Source organism: Leopardus geoffroyi, chromosome D3 (genome assembly GCF_018350155.1).
Source record: "Leopardus geoffroyi isolate Oge1 chromosome D3, O.geoffroyi_Oge1_pat1.0, whole genome shotgun sequence".
Classification (NCBI taxonomy): domain Eukaryota; kingdom Metazoa; phylum Chordata; class Mammalia; order Carnivora; family Felidae; genus Leopardus; species Leopardus geoffroyi.
This window is the reverse complement of record NC_059339.1, coordinates 35,380,864-35,405,346: the sequence shown is the minus strand read 5'-3', so window position 1 is coordinate 35,405,346 and position 24,483 is coordinate 35,380,864. Positions and strand designations below refer to the sequence as shown.

Below are 24,483 nucleotides of genomic sequence, written 5' to 3'. Positions count from 1 at the left end.
TGACTTATTAAGATTACAACCAAACTAACTAGTTTGGTTTAATACCATAGAAACTAAATTAACAGATACTTGATTTTCTTAAAAGGGTTGATTAGGATGCCTATTTCAACATCTAATAATATTGAGCTTCGGGCTAGTATTAGATGTATGAAAACATGGAAGATTTTTACATTTTAAATGTATAGACTAATGACTAACTGAAAAGTAAAGCTGGGAGGAGAGTAGCCTGGGTCACCTGAAAGCACTCCTGTGCAAAATACCTAAACTGTCAGAAGGGATACCCCATGAGGGCAGAGATTTGGGGCAGCTTTATTTACTCCTAAATCCCCAGTACACTGCCAAGAACTATAGGTGCTCAGTAAATATTTGTTGAATAAAGTGCTGCATAAAGTAGGGGCGCCTGGGTGGCTCCGTCAGTTAAGCGTCCAACTTCGGCTCAGGTCATGGTCTCACGGTTTGTGAGTTTGAGCCCCACGTCAGGCTCTGTGCTGACAGCTCAGAGCCTGGAGCCTGCTCGGATTCCGTGTCTCCCTCTCTCTCTGCTTCTCACTCACTCGTGCTCTGCCTCTCTCTCTTTCTCTCTCAAGAGAGTTTTAAATAAACATTAAAAAAAATTTTTTTAAGTGCTGCATAAAGAATAAAATGCCGTTTTAAGTATGTAGCTGAATTCCCAAGAAATTTGGGGAAATCTTCAAGGGGTGGAACTGATTTCAGAAGAGAACATTAGAGCAGTCTCTGGCTTTTGGGTGAGTTTGTTAGGGGGATAGTTGCCAGAATTGATTGGTAAGCCAGAGCCTTGGGTTTTAATAGCTGCATGGGGACAGGACACAGGGCCTTGGGTCCAACACAGGCAGAGAAAGCAATGAACCAGGGCTCCAAAGGGCTGCACATTGTGTAAGGCTCAATTGGAGAGACATCTGCCTGCTGGTAGAGGGAAGCTTATCGACCAGCATGAAGTCTCCCTCACATAACCATAATGAGAGCCAGCCTCACCAAGATTAGGCTTTGAACTGATTGTCACCCGGTGGCCTAGGAATCCCCAAGGAAAGGAAAGTTTATGTTCTGTTGCTGGCTTCCACACACACACACACACACCATCTGGAGGCACATGGTCAACCCAGGTTAATACAAGATCATAGCTAACCCCCCCACTGATTTTAATGTAACTGTTTCCATCTCTAAAAAAAAAAAAAAAATACAGTTTCTTTCAAAAATAGTAGCTTTGATTTCTCTATCGTTGCCATTTGGACACAAAAGATAGGCTGTACCAGTAGGTAGACATTACCAATGAGAAGCATGAAAAAAAAAAGATTCCTTTGACTATTTTTAACCTAAAATGTAATAAGCAGAACTTTGTGCAGTTCCTTGTAGGCACTGTGTGCAACTGAAAAGGCTGAGACAGTGTTTCTGGGCACCCCCACCCCAGTTATCCTGAGCATCCAGCCTACCGCTGCCCAGGAAAGAAAAAGGCATTCTGGACTGAGCACGAAAATCTCTACTAAGAAAGCGTATGAGCAAATTAATTATGCAGCTTAGAACGAACCCGGGCCGTGAATCTCAGAGACCGACTCATGTGAGGTGGTCACATTTGACTTCATCAGAGTTGCCAGCTCTGACCGCCCCGGCATTTTGAAAAGCCGCTGTGGTAGCAGAGACTAATTGGGTCTCAGCCTGGTTGGTGGGTACCATGGTGGTCGAAGTTCGGGTCACAGGCACCGCGACGCACCTGTCTCCCAGGAGAGAGATGAGGGCGTCCCGGCTTCCGTCACAGAGGACACAAGAGCCCAGGGCAGGATCTTGTGGGAGCTGCCCCAGACTCACTCCCCTGCTGCAGCGCCCGCACGTGCTGTGTCGCTCCGTGTGTGTCCCCGGTTTGTGCAGATGTCTGTCCTGCGTCTTCACGTCAGGCAGAGTCCTCGCGTCCACTAAACCCCTTCCTTTATCCCACCGATCAGCTCAGGGGCCCCCCTGTTTTACCTGAACAGAGTGTATCGCTAGAAGAGCTGCAGGGTCAGCTTGCACAGGCGGCCAGACTGCATCAAGAGGAGACAGAGAAATTTACAGACAGGATTCGTAAGGTAAATATGTAACGCGATTTCAGCACAACCAGGTCTCTGACTGCGCAGCCCCTGGAGGCAGATGGCAGGATGTATTTGAGAGAAAGCTGTCATGCACAGGCTCCTGGACTCACGGGGCTGGGGGATCCTCCACTGAGCGGCCCCTCAGACGTCTCATAAAGAGAACTGTCTGCCTTTCTCTTCTAGAACGTGCTTTGACTGTATTTACGCTGTGGTCTGCGGCAAGTTCTTCCAAATATCGAATCTACCTTTTCCTGCAGCCACGGCCAGCAAAGGAAAATCAAATAAGGGCCTTCATGCATCTGGACATGAAAAGTGTGTCCATAACTTTTGTTGCCCCGCAGATTTGTAAGCTTTCTCGATGTGGTAAGCTTTCTGGTAGTAACTTCAGCAGCTCACCCTAAACGGTTGTCTTCAAACACCTGCCATTAATTGAGCTGCGGCCTCATTAACTCTTCTAACTATTTTAGAATAACCTGGCTAATCATCCTTTATCTGTTAAATCCGTTACCAGAGTTGCTAAGAGAAAGGATTAGCAGACACGGGCACTTATTTCCTAAATAACTTACTTTCCCCTTTTTTTTTTTAACTGCACCAAAAATCATGTTTGAGAAGTGAGTCCATCCTGGAGATGCTAATAGCAAAATGGCAGGGCCCCGGGTGTGCCTCGTACTTGGATTCAGGGTAGAGGAGTGTGTTGCAGCTTGGAGGGGGTGAGAGGTCATCCAGGCTTGTTCAGAGGGAAAGGGACAGTTTTCCCTAACATGTCCCGAGGGCAGAAGACCGACCCTGAGACTTGAGAAGTGCTTGGCGTCATGGGACAGGTGGAGGCAGCCAGGACGTTTGGGGAAGTCAGAGTCTGGGAAGGAACGTTGGCAGGAGGCTGCAGAATAGTGGACAGAACAGCCCCACCCCCAGCCGCCCACCCCCCGCCCTCCCCGGCCTCCATTGACTAACACTCTAGAACCTCTGGCGTACCTGCCCTGAGCTAGGTGCTCTGCACATCCCGAGTTAGCTTCGCTTTGCGGCCCAGGGTGCTGAAGCCTCCCCAGTCGGTCGATGGCGTGAGATAACACTGCAAACGGTGAATGTCCAGTGTGGGAGGCTGCCCCTTTCCCCTCTCTGTCCTGCTCTTGTGCCCACGGGGCAGAGAACCCTTGGGAGGACTCTGAGGCTGCCAAGGTGGTGAATTAAATCACCACTATTTTGTGTTATCGCAGCTTGAAGTGCAAAAACGATCTGGTACAACGACTGGCCACGCATGTCTGTGCGCAGACCCAGGACCTTCCCAGAGCTGCTTCTCTTCAGTGGCTTTAAGCACATGGGACACATAGGCGTGGACCTCAGGCAGCCATTGTCGCATCCCCATGGTTTCTGCGCACGAATCTAGCACTTTAGGAAAGTGAGACAAAACAAAACTCACTGCCTTGATCTTTGGCCCAGGGGGCGTGTTAAAGCGGGAGAGGACAGCTCAAAACAAGGCTGGCATCCTAACGCTTGTTTTTCGGACTGTGGAACAGAAAGCTTTCATCCCGTCTGTCACTTTAGCTACTATTGATATTATTCTTGTGCCCCAATCTGTGCAATAAGATTTTATTCACACCCCTTGGCTTAACACCCCTTGGCTTAGTCATTATCGACATAATGATGGTTTATTGCTTGTAACGTGCCTGTACCCATGCTGAAAAGCAGGAACTTAGCATAGCAAAGGGAAACACTTCCTTTTCAGCAATGCTTTCTTTCCCTAAGGGTCACTCATAACTGATAGGAACGTGAAGTCCTAACTGTGGCAGCAGGTTGTCAGATTCTTGTTTGCCCACCACTGTATGCAGCAGAGGACCTCACATCTAGAGAAATCCCTGCTCCCCGACCTGCCTCGCCCACCTGCTCTCTGCGGGCCTTTCCGTCAGCTTGGCGGTCTCCACCTTCTGCTGGGGGTGTGCACGCCAGAAGGCTCAGGAAGCCAAGGGGAAGGATCTCCACCTACTCCCCCTTTACAATCCCAGCGTGCCTTTGTGTGCAAGCCCACATCCAGAGCGCACATGGAATCTGCATGGAAATCAGCTGCAGGTAGTACATCCGAAAAACCATTTTCCTGAAGTTTAGAGAGCACTAAAAACACCCCGAGAGACTTGACAATGAAAATTGATTATAACCCCTTACTTTGAAATAGGGTTTGCTTCTGAATCGGAAAACCCTTGAGGTTTTTATAACTAGTACACGTCTCAAGGAGTTTCCGTGTTTCACGTCCCAGGTGCAACATGGTAAGGATTGAACGGCAGTTTGCAAAGACTTTTGGTTTGGCTCGGGTGGCAGGTGGGAAGAGCCACTGTCACACTCTCTCCTTTTTTCCATTCAAGATGGAGGAGGAGCACCTCTACGCCTTGAGGTGGAAAGAGCTAGAAATGCACAGCCTGGCTTTGCAAAACACCCTCCATGAGCGAACCTGGAGTGATGAGAGAAATCTGATGCAGCAGGAGCTCCGTTCCTTGAAGCAGAACATTTTCCTTTTCTACGTCAGACTCAGGTGGCTGCTGAAGCTCTGGCGGCAAGGGAAACAGATGGAGGAGGAAGGCGAGGATTTCACAGAGGTACCTCTGCCCAGAGCGTTCGTTTTATTTGCGTCCGTTTTGTTCTTGCCCCCCAGGCACTGCTGTCCCTCTGCCTTCTACATACAGAGCCACACTCTGCCATTTCACGTTATTTTATCAGGTCCAACGCAGGCCATGGAAATGCAACAGGTTGTCGAGTTATACATTAGACCAAGAATCCCGTGCTGTCCTTTGACCTCGTTTTTGTTTTTTTTGTTTTTTTAATAAAATAGAGACAGCATGAGTGGGGAAAGGCAGAGAGAGGGAGACACAGAATCCGAAGGCGGCTCCAGGCTCTGAGCTGTCAGCATAAAGCCTGATGCGGGGCTCAAACTCACAAACCGTGAGATCATGACCTGAGCGGAAGTCGGACGCTTAACCAAGTGAGCCACCCAGGCGCCCCTTGACCTTGTTTTCAGAGTCCTGGTCTATGACTCCATCGTGCAGCACGGTTTTGCTGCCATTTCTTTTGCCACTCATCTATGGATTCATGGACATTGTCACCTGGAGTCCCTTCCCATCTCTCGTTCCGCCTTGCTGGTTTGTCCAACCTAGCTCTAAATCTTTTTCTCTTCTTTCCATTTTGGTTTTTGTTCCTAAATGCTAGAGCCCGTCCTGCCAATGCCATTTTATAAGCTCCAGATGGGCCAGATTTTTGCTGCCCTCAGAATCTGGGCACGTGCCTGTTCCCTCCTGTGCCTCCATATTCCCAGATTCATCCCAGGACAAGGACAGAGCCACTTCCTTTCTGATTGATCTTATTGATTAAGCCAGTGTGACCTCGAGCTCTGCAGGCTCCTTCCAGCCTTGCCTTCTGATGCGTGCAGGGCTGGGACCACTGAGGTTCTGAGCGTGCGCACCCATGACTCCCGTGTCAGGGGCTTCAAGGCATCATAAGTGTCGGTTTCCTTTAGACTCCCAGGAACTTTTTGTCTGCTTTTACTTTAGTGAGCAGTGTATATAGCTTGCAGTCATCCTAGGAAGGGGAAGATACTTGGATTCTCTCTCCTCCAGGAGGGAAGAAAGTCTTCCAAAATCAATTCAACCTGCTTCCAAAGAGCCATGACCGAGAAAACCATCGTTAAGCAAAACCTAGAAGTAGTTGTAAAGTCTCCTTCTGATCAGTCCTTTGGAGTTCCTCCTCTAGTTTGTAAAACCATAACTTTAATGAATAATCATTTATAAATGATAGAATTTGTCATTGCCAAAATAACTTACAGTAAAATTTCCAATCTTTGCCGACCAATTGGGCACCCGTTATGTGCTGTTCAAAGGAAGAGGGTTGGGGCACCCGGGTGGCTCAGTTGAGCATCCAGCCCAGGTCATGATTTCATGGTTTGTGGGTTTGAGCCCTGCATCCGGCTCTGTGCTGACAGCCCATTAGGGATTCTCTGTCTCCCTCTCTCTCTGCCCCGCCCCCCCTCAAAAATAAATACATAAACATTTAAAAAATAAATAAATAAATGAAGAAGGTGGCCAGTGAGTTCATGAAATGGGCTAAATGAGCACATTTGGGAAAAGGCTAAGAAGTCAAGACTTGATAAGCCATAAAGTGGAGAATTATCCTCAAACAATAAAAACCAGGCTGCACAGCAAAGGATTTGGGTGGAGCTGTGATTATTGTCTCCTGCTGTTTTCAGAGTGAGCATCCAGAGACCCTCCCCAGGCTCGGTGAGCTTGGAGAGCAGGGGGACCCGAAGGGGGACAGCCCAGACCGGGATGACAATGGTCCAGGCTGCGGCTTTTCGATGGGAGAGCATTCTCCACACTCCCCTGTGCAGATTGGTGACCACGGATCGCGGCTGCAGCCTGCGCATGGGGGGCAGCTCCACAAGCAGGTGGGTGCCGAGGTCCCAGCCCCTCATTCTACCCACACGTGGGAGAGGAGACTGCCAGTCTATGTCTGTGTCATCTTTTTTTATGTGCTGGTGTTCCAGGGAGCAGGAAACTCCTCTGGCTGCCTGTGATTGCCTGGTAGCTGCATTCGTGCTAGAAATTTTATCATTAAGTCTTTTATTTCAGGGTCAGCCCATTCGTTTGTTAGGCTTACATGCATACACAAGGAGCATAGTAGGATCAGATCAGTTGGAGAGGTCAGCAAACGTCCCTGAGAAGGAGAAAGGGGGAAATGTTGAGCTGTGTGTAGAGTGATCTGTGGCTTTACAGAGGTTGACCATTCTTCCCAGGAAGAGACAGTACTGAGTGCAGCGCCCTCCTCGTGGCCAGAAGGTACAGGGCTTTTTTTGTTGAGGTTTAGCTGAATAGGCATCAGAAACATCACTCACGTGGCAACATGATGCATAAGGAGGAAAGAGAAAGTTTTGTTGTTGTTTTTTTTTTTTTTTTTTACTCCTAAACATGTATAAAGTGTTTTAAGTTCCTTTTGGGCCACTTGAAATAAAAATATTTGATGAGACTTAAAAAAATGAAAGCATGGGGACGGACGCCTGGGTGGCTCAGTAGTTGAAGCATCTGACTCTTGATTTCAGCTCAGGTCATGATCTCGCAGTTTGTGAGATAAAGCCCCGCATCAGGCTCTGCACTGACAATGGGGGGCCTGCTTGGGATTTTTTCTCTCTCTTTCCCTCTCTCTCTGCCCTCCCCTGCTCATGCTTTCTCTTTCTCTCTGTCAAAATAAATAAATGAATTAAAAAAAAAATGAAAGCACATTAAAGTGAAGTGGGATTTCAGTGTATAATGTGAAATAATTATTAAATATTGCCAAATGCCACGTCTGTTAATCATTAAGCAGATAGCCCCTGCTTAATAAACCGAAAGGTACTGTTCCTGCCACCCAGATTTTTCACGCTTCTGTACAAAACAGCACGTGTGTTGGGTTTAGAGTGTTGAGACCCTAGAGGGCATCCAGCGTTAAAGGTTTTTCGCCCCCAGGCTCTCTGGACTGAGTCCTTTCTGACCCCGTGTTGCTTCTTTGACAGTTCTGCAGGGCAGAACCCAAAGCCCCACGCCCTAGACCCCTGGCTCTGGGGTGAGGGGCAGGGACGGGTGGACCCAGAGCACAGCAGTTACCCCGGGTGTGGCTGTCACCACTCAGCCGCTGACATTTGTGGGCACTCCCTGTGCACTGGACTCCACAGCTGCGGCTCCTCCCTCAGCCCAGAGCCACAGAGGGGTCAAGTGGGAGAGGGCTGGCATCAGCTCTTTGGCTCAAATCCAAATGAGGAAAAGTAGTGATGTCTGAACACAGTCCTGAGGGATATGTGTGTTTCCCTGCGTCGGCTTTCTCTCCACAGTCAAATCAGATTTTCACAACTGAAGAGCTGTTTTCTATGCACACCCATCCGTCCTTCATTTTCCCTGAACACTATGACTCGAGAAAGAGATTATACTTTCAGATGAACGTTTAATTACAATTATTAGGAAGTTTGTCGTTATGCCAGTGTCCCTGGAGAGATTTTAGCTCATGGAGTGAGTTTTTCCAGCAATTGATTTGGTTAGAAAATAAAATACTCCTTTGCGAATAATCCTTTAAAACCTACCACTTGTATTATTTTTAAAAGAGATGTTGTCAGTCCGTTCTACAAAGTATCTGTGATTAGCCCAAATACATCTGTTGATTACTACTTAGCCATAAACCTGCCGCATCTGAGATCTCGCGTTGGGTGTTTCCCACGCGTGCATCCAAATGCTTAGGAAAAGGGAAAAAAATGTAACACATCTGGTTTTCGAAACAATTCTCATGGAAAATTTTACCCTTGGGTGGAAAATAATGCAGAGTCACTCAGCTGGAACCTCACGTTCAGTGTACTCCAGTGTCATCCCACTTTGCCTCGTCCTTCCCAAGCTGATTTCCTAGCTCTTCCCCTTGCAAGACTAATCACTTTGTACAGTTTGCGCTAGAAGCACACGGGGGGCCTGCGGGGTAGGGTGCCGACGGGCAGAAACAGGACTGCCTTTAATGGACCCGTCTGTCCATAGCAGTTAAGTGCACGATGCCGTCCATCCGAGGACAGAAGATTAATGAGCTCTACTGTACGACAGCTGATTGCCTGGGAGTGAACATTCTCAGTTAGCGGGTCTGCCTCCCTTTCGTGGCATGGGTATTAGCTGGACAGCCTGCCTGCAAGAAAAAGAACACGTGTCTCAGAGAGCCGCGCCCTTTGCAGAAACCCTGAGATCCTGCCAAGGTGATAATCAGAACGGGGAACGTGGCCTGACTCCTTTCCCAAGGCTATATTCCCAAGGAAGGCAATTTCCCAGGCCTCGGTCTTCGCTCTGGGTCGTAGTGAACATTCTCACAGTTGCACGCAGTAAATGGCAAAATGCATCATGTCCAAAGAGGTAAAATGTATCGAGTCAACTTTCAGAATAGTTCATAAAAAATTACCAGGTTGGGGCGCCTGGGTGGCTCAGTCGGTTAAGCGGCTGACTTCAGCTCGGGTCGTGATCTCAGTGTTCATGAGTTTGAGCCCCGTGTCAGGCTCTGTGCTGACAGCTTAGAGCCTGGAGCCTGCTTCAGATTCTGTGTCTCCCTCTCTCTGTGCCCATCTCCCTCTCGCACTCTGTGTCTGTCTCTCAGAAATAAAATAAATAAACGTTAAAAAAAATGTTTTTAATTATCATGTTGGAAAATACTCAGCTGTGTGAATGTTCCCTGTTAACTGATCTTTAGTCACACGACTAGTGATCTAGTGGCAGGAACCCGATTGTCCTTGAGAACAGAAAGCACTTTTAGCTCGCCAGGCCTTCTGGAAGAACTGGAAACCATGCAAGAGCTTATTAGATAGCTCTCACCTAGTTCCAGGAAGCTTGCCACTATGTTAAGCTTTAGAGACCTAAGGCTTCATATGTGTTGTATATCTACTAGTAATTCCCAAAATCAAGATTTTTAATGCAAGGGGATTAACAGTGCCAGAATTATGTGGTTCTAATAGGTAATCGCCTGTGAATTGGATTAATTTATTCAAAGAGAAGTCACTTTTTCTTCCAGGGATGTGGCATAATATTCTTTATTAAAACATCTAAGTATAGGGGCGTCTGGGTAGCTCAGTTGGTTGAGCATCCGACTCTTGATTTCGGCTCGGGTCACGATCTTGCCGTTCACGAGTTCATGTGCTGACAGTGCAGAGCCTGCTTGGGATTCTCTCTCTCTGCCCTTCCTTGCCTCTCTCTCTCTCTGTCTCTCTCTCTCTCTCTCTCAAAATAAACAAACTTAAAAAAAGACATCTAAGTATAAATATAGAGAACCTGATTTAAAACTCAGAGCAAGATCTGATGAAATTATGTTTCATGTTAGTCTCCAACGACAGCTGGTCACTAAAGAGCCTCCCTTGGGACCCAGCTTTAGGACCAAGTAGAATCTGTTTCCCTGGACCTTTGTCACTCACTGGGCCAGGACTCATTTGGAACCTAGGGCCTTCAAGAGCCATCCTAAGTAAAAGTCAGTGCCTTTGGCTCCCTGGGCCTCCCAGACTTCGACTCACCTGGGTCCCCACTTTTCTGTTTTGCCCAAGATGCAGAAACTTCCCAAAAGAGCACCTGTGCCAGACAGGGCCTGTATGTCAGACTGTGATCTGCTCTTTTTTTTTTTTTTTTTTTTTTACATTTATTCATTTTTGAGATATAGAGAGAGAGCACAAGCAGGGGAGGGGCAGAGAGAGAGGGAGACACAGAATCTGAAGCAGGCTCCAGGCTCCAAGCTGTCAGCACAGAGCCCAATGCGGGACTTGAACTCACAAACTGCAAGATCATGATCTGAGCCGAAGTCGGACACACACCAATTGAGCCACCCAGACGCCCCCCCCCCCCCCCGCCTTTTTTTTTTTTAATAAGGAAGCTCTCCTCTTGAGCCTAAATCACGTTTACCTTTCAGTTTTGTATGTTGTACCATGGTTTATTCTGTGGACTTTGCAACTGTATAACCTCACCTAGGAGATAAGCAACTCTATAAAAAGAACCAGACTAGGGGCGCCTGGGTGGCTCCGTCAGTTAAACATCTGCCTTCAGCTCAGGTCATGATCTCATGGTTCGTGGGTTCGAGCCCCATGTTGGGCTCTCTGCTGTCTGTGCAGGGCCTGCTTCGGATCCTCTGTCCCCCTCTCTCTCTGCCCCTCCCCCTACTTGCTTGCTCTCTCTAAGAGTAAATAAATTAAAAAAAAAAAAAAAAAAAAAGAACCAGACCAGAGCTTATAATTATGAAACATAATTCATGTTTGCTGTGTGTTTTTGTTTGTTTCTGTTACTGTGCAAATAGTACAGATGCAGGAGGGGAAGAGCCACAAATGCTGAAGGATACTCAGGAAAGGACTCTCTCAGTCCCCATCCCCCCCCCCCCCCCAGTGTTAGCCATGGTCAGCAGTTTATGACATACTTTTCTACGTGTGCAACAAACCCTAAACCTCGCTACGAAGTGATTTCTTCCCATCTGGCCACTTGAGGTTCATCAGACCTGCCCCGGTTTCTTTGAAGCCTTTGGCTGACAACTCTGGGTTTATAACTTACTGAATACATGTCCATCAACTCCTTCACAAACCCACGTTTATTCTTGGGAACCTCTCTGAAAATGACAGTCACCTGCAGCACAGAGCCCACGTGGCCCAGATCACCTGCATATTCTCAGCCAAAGGACAGACGACTTTTTTGTACAAACGTGAATTTCTCATCTCTGTAACCCTCCGCCAGAGATTATGTTTTCGTGGCCAGTCTTCAGTGACGCCTTCTCTTTCATCTGTGGGAGGATGGTAGTTTTAGAAAAGAATCTTAAAAATAATCCGAATGGAACAATGGAAGTAAGGACGACAAATGGCTTATTAATAGTAAAATGTTGTTGGATGTGTAAATGTATCCTTTCTGTCTGATCGCACGGCACAGGACTTGTCTTGGGACTCTTGCCGGTAGAGGGGTTACTTTATTGAATAGTGTATGAGGTGTCCCTCTTTGTAATTATGAAATAGGACCTATGCCTCCCTGTGTTGGGGGTCAAGGGCAGCTACCACAGCATTCTAGAACTCCCTGCCTATGTCTACGAGCCTAAATGAATAGGAAGTGGAGGCCATCTGGCATTCTGTGGGTGGGCCCTTAGCAGCAGGTCAACAGAACAGAACAATGTATCTGTTCCAGTGTTAGATTACACTCATCTCCAGCATTAATGGCTCTGATACAGGCAAAGTGGTTGATGGTAGCGTAGCTCTTTCACAGAATTATGAAACACATACCTTAGAAATCTTACGCAGGAACGATTTTATCGAATAGCTGGCATTGCATCACAAATATCTTGGTGTGTTACCTTTCTCAGAAACTTCCTCTTTGCTTTCCATTAATGCTTATTGTATATTTGGGTGGCAGCCTTAATTAGCTGAAGCCCAACCTTGAACCTGGTATAAAGTTTAACACTTTATAGCACAGTCCAGCTCCTGATCCCAGTTTTGGAATTGTGGTAAGGCTTGCCCAAAAGAGATGAACTTGCAAGGGCTCAAATGCCCTTAGCCTAAGGAAAAGGAAATGGTGGAGCCATTTTATTCCTGCTTTTTTGTAAGAAAGCCAACAAGCTGATCTTGAAGAGATTGAAAAATTGGCCTTTTTCATTGAAATTGGCCTATGCTTAACAGATATATAAGCTAAAAGGTTGCATAATTGGGCCCCTGGCACAGAAGTTTCCGAAAAGTCTGTATCCAGGAAGACTTTCACCCAAAGACCTCTAAACGGACCAGAGAATCTTGATTCCATTCTTAACCTGATTAGGATCATCTTTTTACCCAAAACATTGCCCAGCAAGGGCCACCGCGGAGAGAAAAAGTAACACACGTAACTTTGAAGCATTCTTTCAGGATGGCTCACTAATATTATTACCTTTGATATGGAGGATGGAAATCGCTCCTAGAGATTAAGTGGCTCTCTTAGGCAACGTTTCAAAAAAACAAAACAAAACAACAACAAAAACCTGGGTAGAATATAATGTCAGAATTTAAGTATCTTGGCTCGGTTTGTCCAGCCTTGGGTGGGACAGACCTGGATTGCAGTCTGTGTTCTGCACTTCCTAGCAGAGAGAGCCTGGCAGTTCCTTAGTAGCTGCGTGTTCTGGTTCCTCCTCTGTAACAGGGAACGTGACGGTATGCACCCAGCACTGATGCAAGAAGCAGGTAATAACATCATGCAGGTGAATGATCAGCATACCTGATCTTAGCACACCCTCTGACCCATTAGAAGCAATTAGAATTACCCTTCATTACTGGGTTTGGGGTTTGGGGTTTTTGTTTGTTTGTTTTTGTTGTGAAAAGTTGATAAGCATCGGGCCCATCTGGGTCTTCAGAAGTTTTTTCTTGGACATCAATCATTGGTGTTGTGTACCAATGGCCGAGAGCTAGTCTGGCTTCTTGCCATATCACATGCTGCTCCTGGGTGATTATAATAGCGAGTATCAATGACAGTGATTCTGTGGACTCTCCTGCTCCCTTTGGCCACCTTCATCCCAAAGCAGTTTTTGAACTCCTGCCATGATGATTAATATTATACTGGTATAACAGCACATTATGTTGATCACTCTGACCCAAATGTGCATGAAAACATTAAGGCTTAATTTTATTTAATCTGATATTTGCTAATGGCAGCAAGTACTTATTTCTAGAGGAACCAAAATTTCAGTCTGCAAAAGGACTATTAATGTGACCTCCTGCTTTCGAGGACCACAAAGTTCCGGTCCTAATGTTGTCAGAGGCATTTAGTGCGGGGCTAAGAACCCTACAGGCTGGCTACATTCACAAAGTGGGGTTTGTAGGGAGCTATCCATTACATACAAGAATTGATTACGTAGTTTTCTGCTTTTTCTTCCACGAGCATGAGATGACTACTCAGACTGGATCAAACCTCTTACCATTAGTTTATGCTTAAAATGCTTAGACTTAAAAAGTAGTGATTGTTGGTTTTTTTGAGAGAGAGCGAGCAAGCCATGAGTAGAGGAGAGGGGCAGAAGGAAAGTGAGAAAGAGACAGAGAGAGAATCCCAAGCAGGCTCCACGCTGAGTGTGGAGTTCCATGTGGAGCTCCATCCCATGACCCTGGAATCATGACCTGAGCTAAAATCAAGAGTCAGACACTCAACTGACTGAGCCACCCAGGAGCCCAAAAGTAGTAATGTATATATTTTTTAAACTTAAATGCCAAAGATGAAAATCCCAAACGAATCTACCATAAAATATAAATAAATTTTTTCAAACAAATTCTGTACTCAGAGGGATGTGTATTTCTGGGAAAAAAAAATTGCAATACCTCTTCTCACTCACCTGTGCTTACATAATTTTTAAGTACTTTTGGTGTCAAGTTGATTTATTATAGTTATTTATTATAGTTGTACATATATCCTGAGCAGCTCGCTGAGTATAGTGGTAATTTTCTTACATTCAGGTGGTTGGAAGGAATGTGTAGGATTTTTAGAAGGTTCTCTAGTTGCTGAATCCTGAAAATGTTAACTGAACTGTACCCTTCATGGCTTCAGTCTCAGGGCTACTAAAGTAAAAACTGGTGTTCAAAGAGAGAAGAATCAAAGAGCAATAAACGGTAACAAATAGGCCCTTCTACCCAATTGAAAGTCTACCACATATAACTTCAGACAACTTACAGGGAGAACTGGGGAGTTTTCAGTAATAAATTTGCTAATGTTAAGGAGTTTCTCTTTCCTTTTTTTTAAATGTTTTTATTTTATTTTTGAGAGAGAGAGAGGGGGGGGGAGGGGCAGAGAGGGAGACAATCCAAAGAAGGCTCCAGGCTCTGAGCTGTCAGCACAGAGCCCGATGCGGGGCTCAAACTCACAACCCGCGAGATCATGACCTGAGCCCAAGTCAGAGACATAACCGACTGAGCCACCCAGGAACCCCAGGAGTTTCTCTTTTCTAACTCAACTTCATTTAAATCCAAACATACAGCCAAAGTATCTTAAATTCTTCCCAAATGTGGCTGACCATTTTTATCTATGTGCACATGTGTTTAGGGGATTAACTAGTTTTAGAATCACGACAGACTCTCCACGTGATGCAGGAGAGCTGGGAGTAGTGAGTGTCCTGCTGCCCTTGGCATGAGAGGTTTATCAAGCAGGGGGGGATTTGCTCTGAGAATAAGGGGTCCTGTGTTCCCAAAGTCGAGATGATCTGCATCCAGACAGAACTGAGAGAGCTTTAATTCTACCTGCCTCATAAATGCACCAAACAAGATTGCCCGGAGACAGTCTGGAAGCTCATGATGCACTAAGTGTTTTCTGCCCAACTGGAAGAGATGAGCTCATGGGGCTTTTATCATCCAGGTACCATAATTGATTCAGGATTTAATGCACTTAGACAAACCTTTCTGGTATAGTGTCCGTGCCAAAATGTACTAAGATAGCCAGCATGGTTTTGAAATGTGCCTTCAAAGGGCAGGGTGGATTTTAGAAAATATAAAATCTCTAAGTTAGGTGTAAGCAGATTAGGGATAAAAAATCCCATTTTCATTTATGAGACCTGTTTGCGTACTTCCCACAGGCTGAGCACTGTGTGAAACACTGGAAATCAGGAGTGGGTAAGGTTTTGTCTCCCGCCCGCCACCCGTGTACTTTACCGTGGTGGTGGAGTGATCAGGGGCGGCACGAGAAAACAAGTAGGTGCCATGGTTATTCATGCTGTTGGTGCAGCAGAAAGGAGGGGCACAGTGATTCTATCTCAGAGGACCATGAGGAAGCCTTCACGAACAAGTTAAGCGTTCACTTTTGGCTTTGTTTATGAAAGCTCAGCATGCCCTTCCCCACATGGCCATACTGATCCATACAAGCCACACAGTATGACCACGCTGTGCTTATAAGAGACACAGAGCCTATTTTTTATTCCCTTCTGGTTCAGTGGCTGGTATTAAAATGACAGAATATGTCGGTGAGTGTTCAGATCTTGCAAGATCTGCATCCCCAGTCACAGCTTTGGACGTCTGAAGTCACATGTAGCGTCCTCGCAGCCCCGGCTTCCGGGTTCCCCGTGGCCTCCTGCAGCTTCCTCCCTTCTGCTTCTGGGCCTGGAGGACCAGCCTGAGTGCCAGCCTCCCTCCTATTCCGACAGGCCCTTAGGAGTCTTAGCCCCAGGAGCCTGACAGCCGGCAGCAGGGGGACCCCCTGGCTGCGTCCCACTAACCGTGCAGACTTCGCACCTGCTCTACATACACCCACCGCAACAGCCCCTTGGACACAGCCCGGCACCCCGTTGATGCTAGGCTCCCCTCCTCTTCGGACCTAAAGAAAACCTTGGCACGAACTGGCAGACCCGACTCCATGTTCCCCCCTGCAGGTGGTGGAAAACCAGCAGCTGTTTGGTGCGCTCAAGACCCTGCTGGAGGACCTGCACGCGGAGCTGCGGGAGGACGAGCATGCGCGGCGACGGCTGCAGCAGCAGTACGCCAGCGACAAGGCCGCCTGGGACGTGCAGTGGGCGGCGCTCAAGTGCCGCCTGGAACAGGTACCTGCCCGCGGGGTCTCCCCTGCCCCAACTCTGGGGCCTCCGTTGTCTGGGCCCGGTGGGGAGAAGGCACAGTACCTCGGATCCAGGGTGATCCTTGTCCAAAGAGATCATCGACTCCGAGGTGAAAGCCTGGAACAGCTGCCAGCTCGCTCTTTTCGCTCTCTCTCTCCTTAAAATTCCCAGCCTTGGGGCGCCTGGGTGGTTCAATCCGTTAAGCGTCCAACTTCGACTCAGGTCATGGTCTTGCAGTTTGTGGGTTCTGTGCTGACAGCTGGTAGCCTGGAGCCTGCTTCAGATTCTGTGTCTCCCCGTCTCGCTGCCCTTCCCCATTCACGCTCTGTCTCTCTCTGTCTCTCAAAAATAGACATTAAAGGGGCGCCTGGGTGGCGCAGTCGGTTAGGCGTCCGACTTCAGCCAGGTCACGATCTCGTGGTCCGTGAGTTTGAGCCCCGCGTCGGGCTCTGGGCTGATGGCTCAGAGCCTGGAGCCTGTTTCCGATTCTGTGTCTCCCTCTCTCTCTGCCCCTCCCCCGTTCATGCTCTGTCTCTCTCTGTCCCCAAAATGAATAAACGTTGAAAAAAAAAAATTTTTTTTTAAAATTAAAAAAAAAAATAAACATAAAAAAAAAATTTTTTTTTAATTCCCAGCCTTTCCGAGACACCTTCGTCCCCCTTCCCAGTCCCTCTACCAAGAAGGAAACACAGTCTCCACTGAACGCCTTTGGCCAGTAGCATTTATTTTCCCATTCTGCACTGAACGAGGCGGTACTTAGCCCCATCGAAGGATGGCCCAGCGTGAAGTGGTGATCAGAACACGCTGACACAGTTCAGACAGGAACAAAGAAAATGCAGATTGTGGCTTAGTTATCTCTGGAAAAGGAAAACATGTGCATTCCTTTAGATTTCTCCAAATACTGAAAAGAGCTTGTAGACCTTCCACTACGTGCCCTGGAGGTCTGATCAGTTTCCGTGTCCTTATCTCCCCTGGAGGAAATGGAGGCCCAGAGGAAGTGTGGGTCTCAGATCATGGAGCCTTCAGTGCGTGAGTGGAGAGAACAGGGTCCTGCCTGCACCCTCCCAACAGAGCAGAGACTCTTTGGAGATTTTAGACCAGGGCCATGGTTGTTAAGGTCAGACTTCTCCAGAAACGTTCTTTTCTTAAGTGTTTCCTCCTTGGAAATCCTTAAAAGCAATGTCACCTCCTGCCCAGAGTCTGCTCGCTCAGGTTGTTTCTCCAGATCTCTTCCAGCCCCTTGATCATCATGGGAGGAAATCTGTGCATCGTTGATAATCTACTTTCTAGGCCCTGTTTTGAGGCAGATCTTAAACTAATTAAAATTTTATATGAATTGGCCAGGTCATGAAAGACAAAGAAATTTTCCCAGAATGGAGACATCTTCCAAATGGCCTTGATAAGAGGTGAAAGGGCCTGTCATGTCAAAAGCAAACAGCTTCCCTGGTACCCACAAGTTCAACTGCATTGCCAGCTGGCCCAAGGGAGCATCGCTATCAGGTTCATAGCCCTAGGTAGAGCAGAGACACAGCCTTCTCTGCAGAGGAAGCAGCAAAGCATAGCAAAACCAAAGCACCAGGCCAGGCTGGCGGAGCTGCTGACCCAGTTATGAACCGTGTCTACTTGCCCGGTAGGAGATTCTTACTAGATGCTCTGTTTATCTTCGTGCACAGCCTGAAGCGTCCACAGTGGAGGAAAAATGAGTAAGGATGCTCTTTAAGCCTATTTTAAAATATGTTTGTGGGGGAGAAAGCTAAATATTTTCAAAGATGTAAGTGTAGGTGTAGCTAAAGAAAGGAGGCCTAATCTTTGAGATGAGCCGATTTCAAAATATTTCATCTTTGTTTTAGAGAAACCTGGCATCCACCCACACGTGTGCTACACATAAAGCCTCGGGAAAAGTCAATAACACTGAGAAATAAAAATAGGACTTCAAACCTAGAAGCAAGGTGGCACTAGGTAAAGATTCATCTTCCGCCCAAATCGTTGAAGAAGTTTCTGACACAATTGCAACCCAGGAAGCAGTGAATGCAGGCCGAGGATGGTTCACTTATAATCCGCCCCCCCCCCCGTCTTTACTCTCTTCTACTTAAAAGCAAAACAAGTGAATTCTATCAGAAGTTAAGTATTTTATCTCCGTGAAGGCCATGTGGTGTCAATGCCCAAGTCTGTGATTGCTTCACTTAACTCCCAACTCAGACCTTGTTCTAGATGCCATCAAATAAGATGTTTCTTGAAGGGGCTGTCAGTGCAGTGGGAGACCCAGACAAGGGCGGCAATTTGTAATAGTGTGATAAGTGTCCCACGAGGCCTATACACGGTGTTGCCGTGGGGGGCGGGGGGAGGGGGATGCAGAGCCCACACCTCAGCCTGAGGTTTCAGGGAGGGGGTGTTCATGAAAGTGCTGCTGCTTAGCATGAGTCCTGGAGATGAATAAGAGTGGGTACATGGGAAAAGAGAGAAAGGATGTTTCAGACAAAAAAAGGCACAACGAAGAAAGGAGCATAGTACATCTGAGGAGCCGCACCTAGTCAGGTTATGAGGGAGAGGAAGAATGTGCAAAAGATTGAAACAGAAATCCCGACTGTATCACGGAAGTAAAGCATTTTGGATTTACCTCTGCCAAAGATTGTCCTGACTTCAAGGAGGAGGATGGATTAGAAGCCCAGTAGAATTGAATAGAGTAACATGGTTCCATCCATAAAATCCGGGGGTCTGCCGAACCGGAATGGGGAAAACGTGCATCTGTATGTTCACTAATCTTTTGCTAAAATGTATCATGTTCTGCAGCAACAGTAAACTTCCAGTTCCTTCGTCCTGTCCTCTGCTGTTGTGGCCCCAGTTTACTTCTACACGGTCTGTAAACACACATCACGTTGCAACTGTTTTTGCTTTAGGCACTCAGCTGGGTGGCTCAGTCGGTTAAGCGTCCGACTTCAGCTCAGGTCATGATCTCACAGTTTGTGAGTTCGAGCCCCGCGTCGGGCTCTGTGCTGACAGCTCGGAGCCTGGAGCCTGCTTGGAATTCTGTGTCTCATTCTCTCTCTGCCCCTACCCCACTTGTGCTCTGTCTCTCTCTCTCTGTCTCTCAAAAATAAATAAATAAATAAATAAATAAATAAATAAATAAATAAATTTTTAAAAAGGGGAACATGAGTTTGGGAGCACCTGGGCGGCTCAGTCGGTTGGGCATCCGACTTCGGCTTGGGTCATGATCTCACGGTTCGCGGGCTTTGCACTGACAGCATGGAGCCTGCTTCAGATTCTGTCTCCCTCTCTTTCTGCCCCTCCTCCACTCGTGCTCTCTCTCTCTCTCTCTGTCTCTCTCTCTCAAAAATAAACATTTAAAAATGTTTTTAAATAGGGGAAACATGAGTTTTTATTTGTACTTCTGTCATTTCCAGTGTTCTTCATTTTTTGTGTGTATAAGTAAGAGTGTCTCTTAGTATCGTAATCCTTCTGCCTGAAAACTTCCTCCATCATTTCTTGAAATACAGGTCTGCTGGCAATGATTTTTTTTTATTTTAATTTGTTTAAAAATCATCTTTGCTTTAGTTTTGAAAGATATTGTTGCTGAGCATTGAAGTCTGTCGAGGTTGACCCTTTCCCCCTTCAGTCCTTTAAAGATGTTGTTCCATCATCCTCTGACTCAAATAGTTTCAGAGGAGAGGTCAGCTGTCATTCGTGTCTGTGTACCTCTGGGTGTGGTATGTTTTTCTGCCTGCCTCCAAGGTTTCCTGTTTGGTGTTGAGCAGTCTGAATATGATACGTCTAGATGGAAGTTTGTTTTTTTTGTTTTTTGTTTTTGTTTTTAATGTTCATTTATTTTGAGGGAGTGAGATAGTGCGAGCAGGGGGAGGGGCAGAGAGGGAGAGAGACACAGAATCCAAAACAGGCTCCAGGCTCCAAGCTGTCAGCACAGAGCCTGATGCGGGGCTCTAACCCACGAACCGCGAGATCATGACCTGAGCCGAAGCTGGACGCTCAACCGACTGAGCCACCCAGGCGCCCCTAGATGGAAGTTTCTTTGACTGTTTGTTTTTGGTATTTAATCTCATGGCTGTTTAACAGATATTTATTGTGAACTGGTAGGTCCCACTGCTACTCCATCACCAGTGTCCATACAGGGGCTGAGGACTTAGGGACACGTACCTGCCCTCCAGGAACTCTGCAGAAGGAAGACAAGATAGGGTGGTAACCGAGTCAGGAAGTGGAGCTGAGAAGCAGATGAGAGGAAGCTAAGCGGACTCACTGCTTTACATTCCGTGTGACTCTGTCAAATGTTCCTAACTAGGACTTTAAAACTGAAAATTGTTTTTTCCATGAGACTGGTCAGATCTGGGCTGAAACATGTCTCCAAGGATAATATGCAAACGTGCTGAGATGTTCTTCACCTGTTAATACAAGACTGGCCAGGGACTAAGGTCTAAGTCTTTTCTCCTTCCCAGCTGGAAGAGAAGACGGAGAAGAACTTGGGAGAACCAGGCTCTTCCGCCGACAGCAAAGGGGCCTTCAAGAAGGAGAGGGAGACGCACCAGAAGCTCCTCGCCGACAGTCACGGCCTGGTTATGGACCTGCGCTGGCAGATCCATCACAGCGAGAAGAACTGGAACCGGGAGAAGGTGGAGCTTCTCGACCGTCTAGACCGAGACCGGCAGGAGTGGGAGCGGCAGAAGAAGGAGCTCTTGTGGAGAATAGAACAGGTAAGGGAGCGCGAACAGGGAAGAGGGTACAGACAACTAAACTGACCTGGAAATCGGAGCACTTGGGGGAAAAAAATAGATCAGCCTATTGCGAGGTCCTTACTACATCAGGATGTTCCACGGGCTTCCAAAGGAAGAGGAAAAAATAGCAGAGTTTCTAGTGTGGGAGATCCAGACTGGGCCCTGCTAGTACACAGATCTCATTGCAAAGCTTGTGGGTAACTTCCTTGTGTGTATACGTGTGGGAGGTCTGTGGTCAGGGCTGGGGGGAAGGGGGTGGCATTTTAAAAGAAGTTAAAGACTAAACTTGAAAGATAAGGTTATTTCAGGTCTTATTAGGTGATTCCTGCAAGATGCAAACTACCTTTGAAGTTGGCCACTAAAGATGTGGTCACAGTCACTGCTCCAACTTGAATGGAATTGCTGCCCATTAGGAAAGAAATTGCTGAATTAAGTTGGAAATCAGGCTGTTTGCACCTGCTGTGGATCTTGCTGAGCTGTGATTAGGTAGGACCGTAGTCGGAGAGGGAGCTGGTAGTTCATTGCCTTCAGCTAAACAAATGATTCCAACACCCAGATGAATTCAGCGGGGGATGGGGAGTTGTTTTTCTACCTTCCAGATAATAGAAAATAAGTCTACATTGCGTCAGACTTAGGACGGTTTGCATAGTTGGGGTCATGCCTGAGTGATGCACAAATTAAATTTTCTCATTAAACTGATGAAGGCTTGGAATTCTTCCCTGGATGGAGTTTTACATAGCATATGTGTATTTTTTTATTTATTCCAGCCAGGCACACTTATAAATTTATGAAGCCTCAAGGAAACGTATTAATCAATAGGAAACCAAGTTCAGGAAAAATAACATTACTCTATTACAAATACCCATACTGCTGGCATTTATGTGGCAGCCTTTTGAAAACTGTGCTCTATCATTCTGAGATGTGGTACCTGTGTTATGCAGGTGTAATGGCCAGGGTTAGTTTCTGTATACTGTCCGGGAGGGAGAGAAGGTGAACGAGCTAAAAAAAAAAAAAACAAACAAACCAGGAGCCCTTGGCTCAGAAAGCGTTGAGAAGAGGGGCACCTTGGTGGCTCAGTCGGTTGAGCACCTGACTTCGGCTCAGGTCATTATCTCATGGTTTGTGGGTTCAGCCCCCGCGTCGGGCTCTGTGCTGATAGCTCAGGGCCTGGAGCCTGCTACGGATTCTGTGTCTCCCTCTCTCTCTGTCCCTCCCCCGCTTGCACTCTGTCTCTCTCTATCTCAAAAATAAATAAAAATATTTTTTAAAAAATTTTAAAAAAGCGTTTAGAAGAAAGCACAGTGCAGATACAAAGGAGCAACAGTTCCTCCCAGATCTGATTACGCACACAACTGAGCCACCATACTGATATCTGATGTGGCTCCTTTCAAAATTCCCCAAATTCTATCAAAGGAAAGGTGACCACTTCCTGTTTGGCCTAGAAATGCATCATTTGAGAAGAATCTTCTGCATTAAATCCCCTGTGCGCCTGTGCTCTGCTGAATGGATCAGCTGTTAGGTGGAAATGGCAAGAGCAAAAATAGCATGTATTCTTGCAAAATGGTCATTGATTTATCACATCCAGCTTCAGCTAACCAGGATCTCCGTAACTCCAGGCACCTTGTTACCGGAGAGGTTCCCTCTTGGCCTTCCCTCCAGGAGCACTCACTGTGTCCCACCTGTACCACAGTAAGGCCGTCACGATCCCTGCCATGGCCCCTCTGGGGTCCCCTTTGGCTGTGAGCTATGGGCTCCTTGGTCTTGGCATTGCTGCTTTTTAGAAGTCACACCCTGGCTATCATTTAAACAAGCTGTTAGGGTTTTACTTGGGGGAAGGAAGAATTCCTAGTGAGGGAAAATATAGTAAGACATCTGATGATATTGAGCTTTTGAAGAGTTCGTGACCAGAGAAGTGCAGGTGCCCCATTTTAAGAAACTGTATTTTGAAAGATAAAAGCGGGCATGTGCTTGCTGAACCCCATTTCCGACTCATGTCCGTATTCCGTGTGAGGACCGCAGCAGTCCTACCAAGCCGACAGCCTCAGAACTTCAGTCCTCAAGGTTAACGTCTCTGAACGTAATGGATGCAAGACACATGGGTTCCAGGCAGTCATCTGTTCCTGAAATCTGTGTGGTGGCTCCCACCGGCTTTGTACAATGATCTCACTGCTGTTTTTAGAAGAGGATTTGTTGCCAGTGAATGATGCTTCAGATATGCGGTTGTGGCTTTCAAAAATAAATCTGGCCTTTTCCCACAAATAGTCAGCATTTTAAAAGACAATTTTATACCTTGGTGCCCAATCCTGAAAATTAGATAAAGCAGTTATGGGCGTTCTCCGTAAAAGAGGAAAGTGACTGAGGTGTGTGTATGTGTGGAAGTTTTGTTTATCATTCATTGAATGTTTAGCCCCGCATTCCATAGATAAACAAGAAATAGAAGTGAACATTCTTCATAACGTATGCTCTTGACATTTGACTACTTGGTGAGCCACGTAACCTTGACTGTGATCACCCTAACACAGTTGGTGAAGGAAGTGACACTAAATCCATTTTCCACTTTCAGAACACATGCTTCATACTCGTCCGGTGTCATTAAATTCCGACATAATTTCTGTGCCACATGAGGCATTTTATATGATGGATGACTGTGGGAATGTGGTTAAGGTCATATAACACATATCGTCTATCTTATCAACGTCTCTTGTCCCAGTCCAGATTTGACTGGGTGATAGTTAACTTTTATGGAGTCACACTACATTTCTCCTTAGAATTAAGTTCCCAGTTAACACGCAGATGACATAGGACCCGCCGCTGTACTAAAGACCTAAAGGAAGGACCCTGTGTCGTTCCGTTCTCCTTCCAGTAACTTCCTTAAATCAGCTGCTTCTACACCCTGAAAGGCCATTCTTTTAAAACCTGCTCACAAAGTGACCTTTTTTTCCTTTGACCGTTTGGGTAAGGTGACACCTTTGAAGGTTTATTGTTTCCTGTATTACTTGAAATGCAAAGCTTTTCCGTTTTCTATTTGCACTAAAAGCTGTCCTGCTGCAGGATTCTAAGTACAGTAGGTGCTGATGGCTGGTTTGAAATGACTCTCCTAGGAAACCCGATCCTTTTAAGGACCCATTATTCTATTACAACACCCCAGAGGCATCTTACAGCAGATACCTCCCGCTAAACCCATTCCAGTTCATTTTTAGGAAACCTAACACTTCCCAGCTTTAGTATACATTGCTTCTGGCCGCCTGGGTTTATTTTTGAATTCCCACTTTGCTGAGTTAGAATGTGCTGGTTCAGAGCTCTCCTCCTTAGTCATTCTTTCCTCCCCTTCACACACACCCGCGGAGCACATTTACAGCTTCGAATGTGATTCTTGTGTTTTAATTCTCACCCAGAATAGCTTAGGGATGATCACGTGTTGAAACTCAATTGCGCTGACATGCGTTAGATGAATAAAAAAAAAGCTTTCCTTTTTTTGTTGTTTTGTTTGTTTGTTTGTTTTTTGGTTTTGGGGTTGTTTTTTTTTTATTTTGGGTTTTGGGGTTTTTTTGTTTTTGTTTTTTGTTTTTAAAGAAAACGCTAGCATCTTTAAGAGAACTGAGAAGAATTGTGTCTTGGGGTTGAGAGCACAGGGGCGTAGCTGAAACCCA

At 46.5% G+C, this 24,483-nt stretch overlaps 1 protein-coding gene across 13 annotated transcripts in view; it reads left to right on the top strand.

Moving 5' to 3' along the window:
• MTCL1 (microtubule crosslinking factor 1) overlaps positions 1–24,483 on the top strand; it is a 132,484-nt gene that overhangs the window by 90,595 nt on the left and 17,406 nt on the right. For 5 of the 13 annotated variants that reach the window (XM_045458772.1, XM_045458771.1, XM_045458774.1 and 2 more), the window contains 5 exons: positions 1,956–2,078; positions 4,439–4,669; positions 6,310–6,507; positions 15,927–16,094; positions 20,558–20,812. In XM_045458772.1, coding sequence (XP_045314728.1) covers positions 1,956–2,078; positions 4,439–4,669; positions 6,310–6,507; positions 15,927–16,094; positions 20,558–20,812 — 975 coding nt within the window. The remainder of the gene's footprint in view (positions 1–1,955; positions 2,079–4,438; positions 4,670–6,309; positions 6,508–15,926; positions 16,095–20,557; positions 20,813–24,483) is intronic. The other 8 variants (XM_045458776.1, XM_045458781.1, XM_045458784.1 and 5 more) reach the window with 5 other exon arrangements.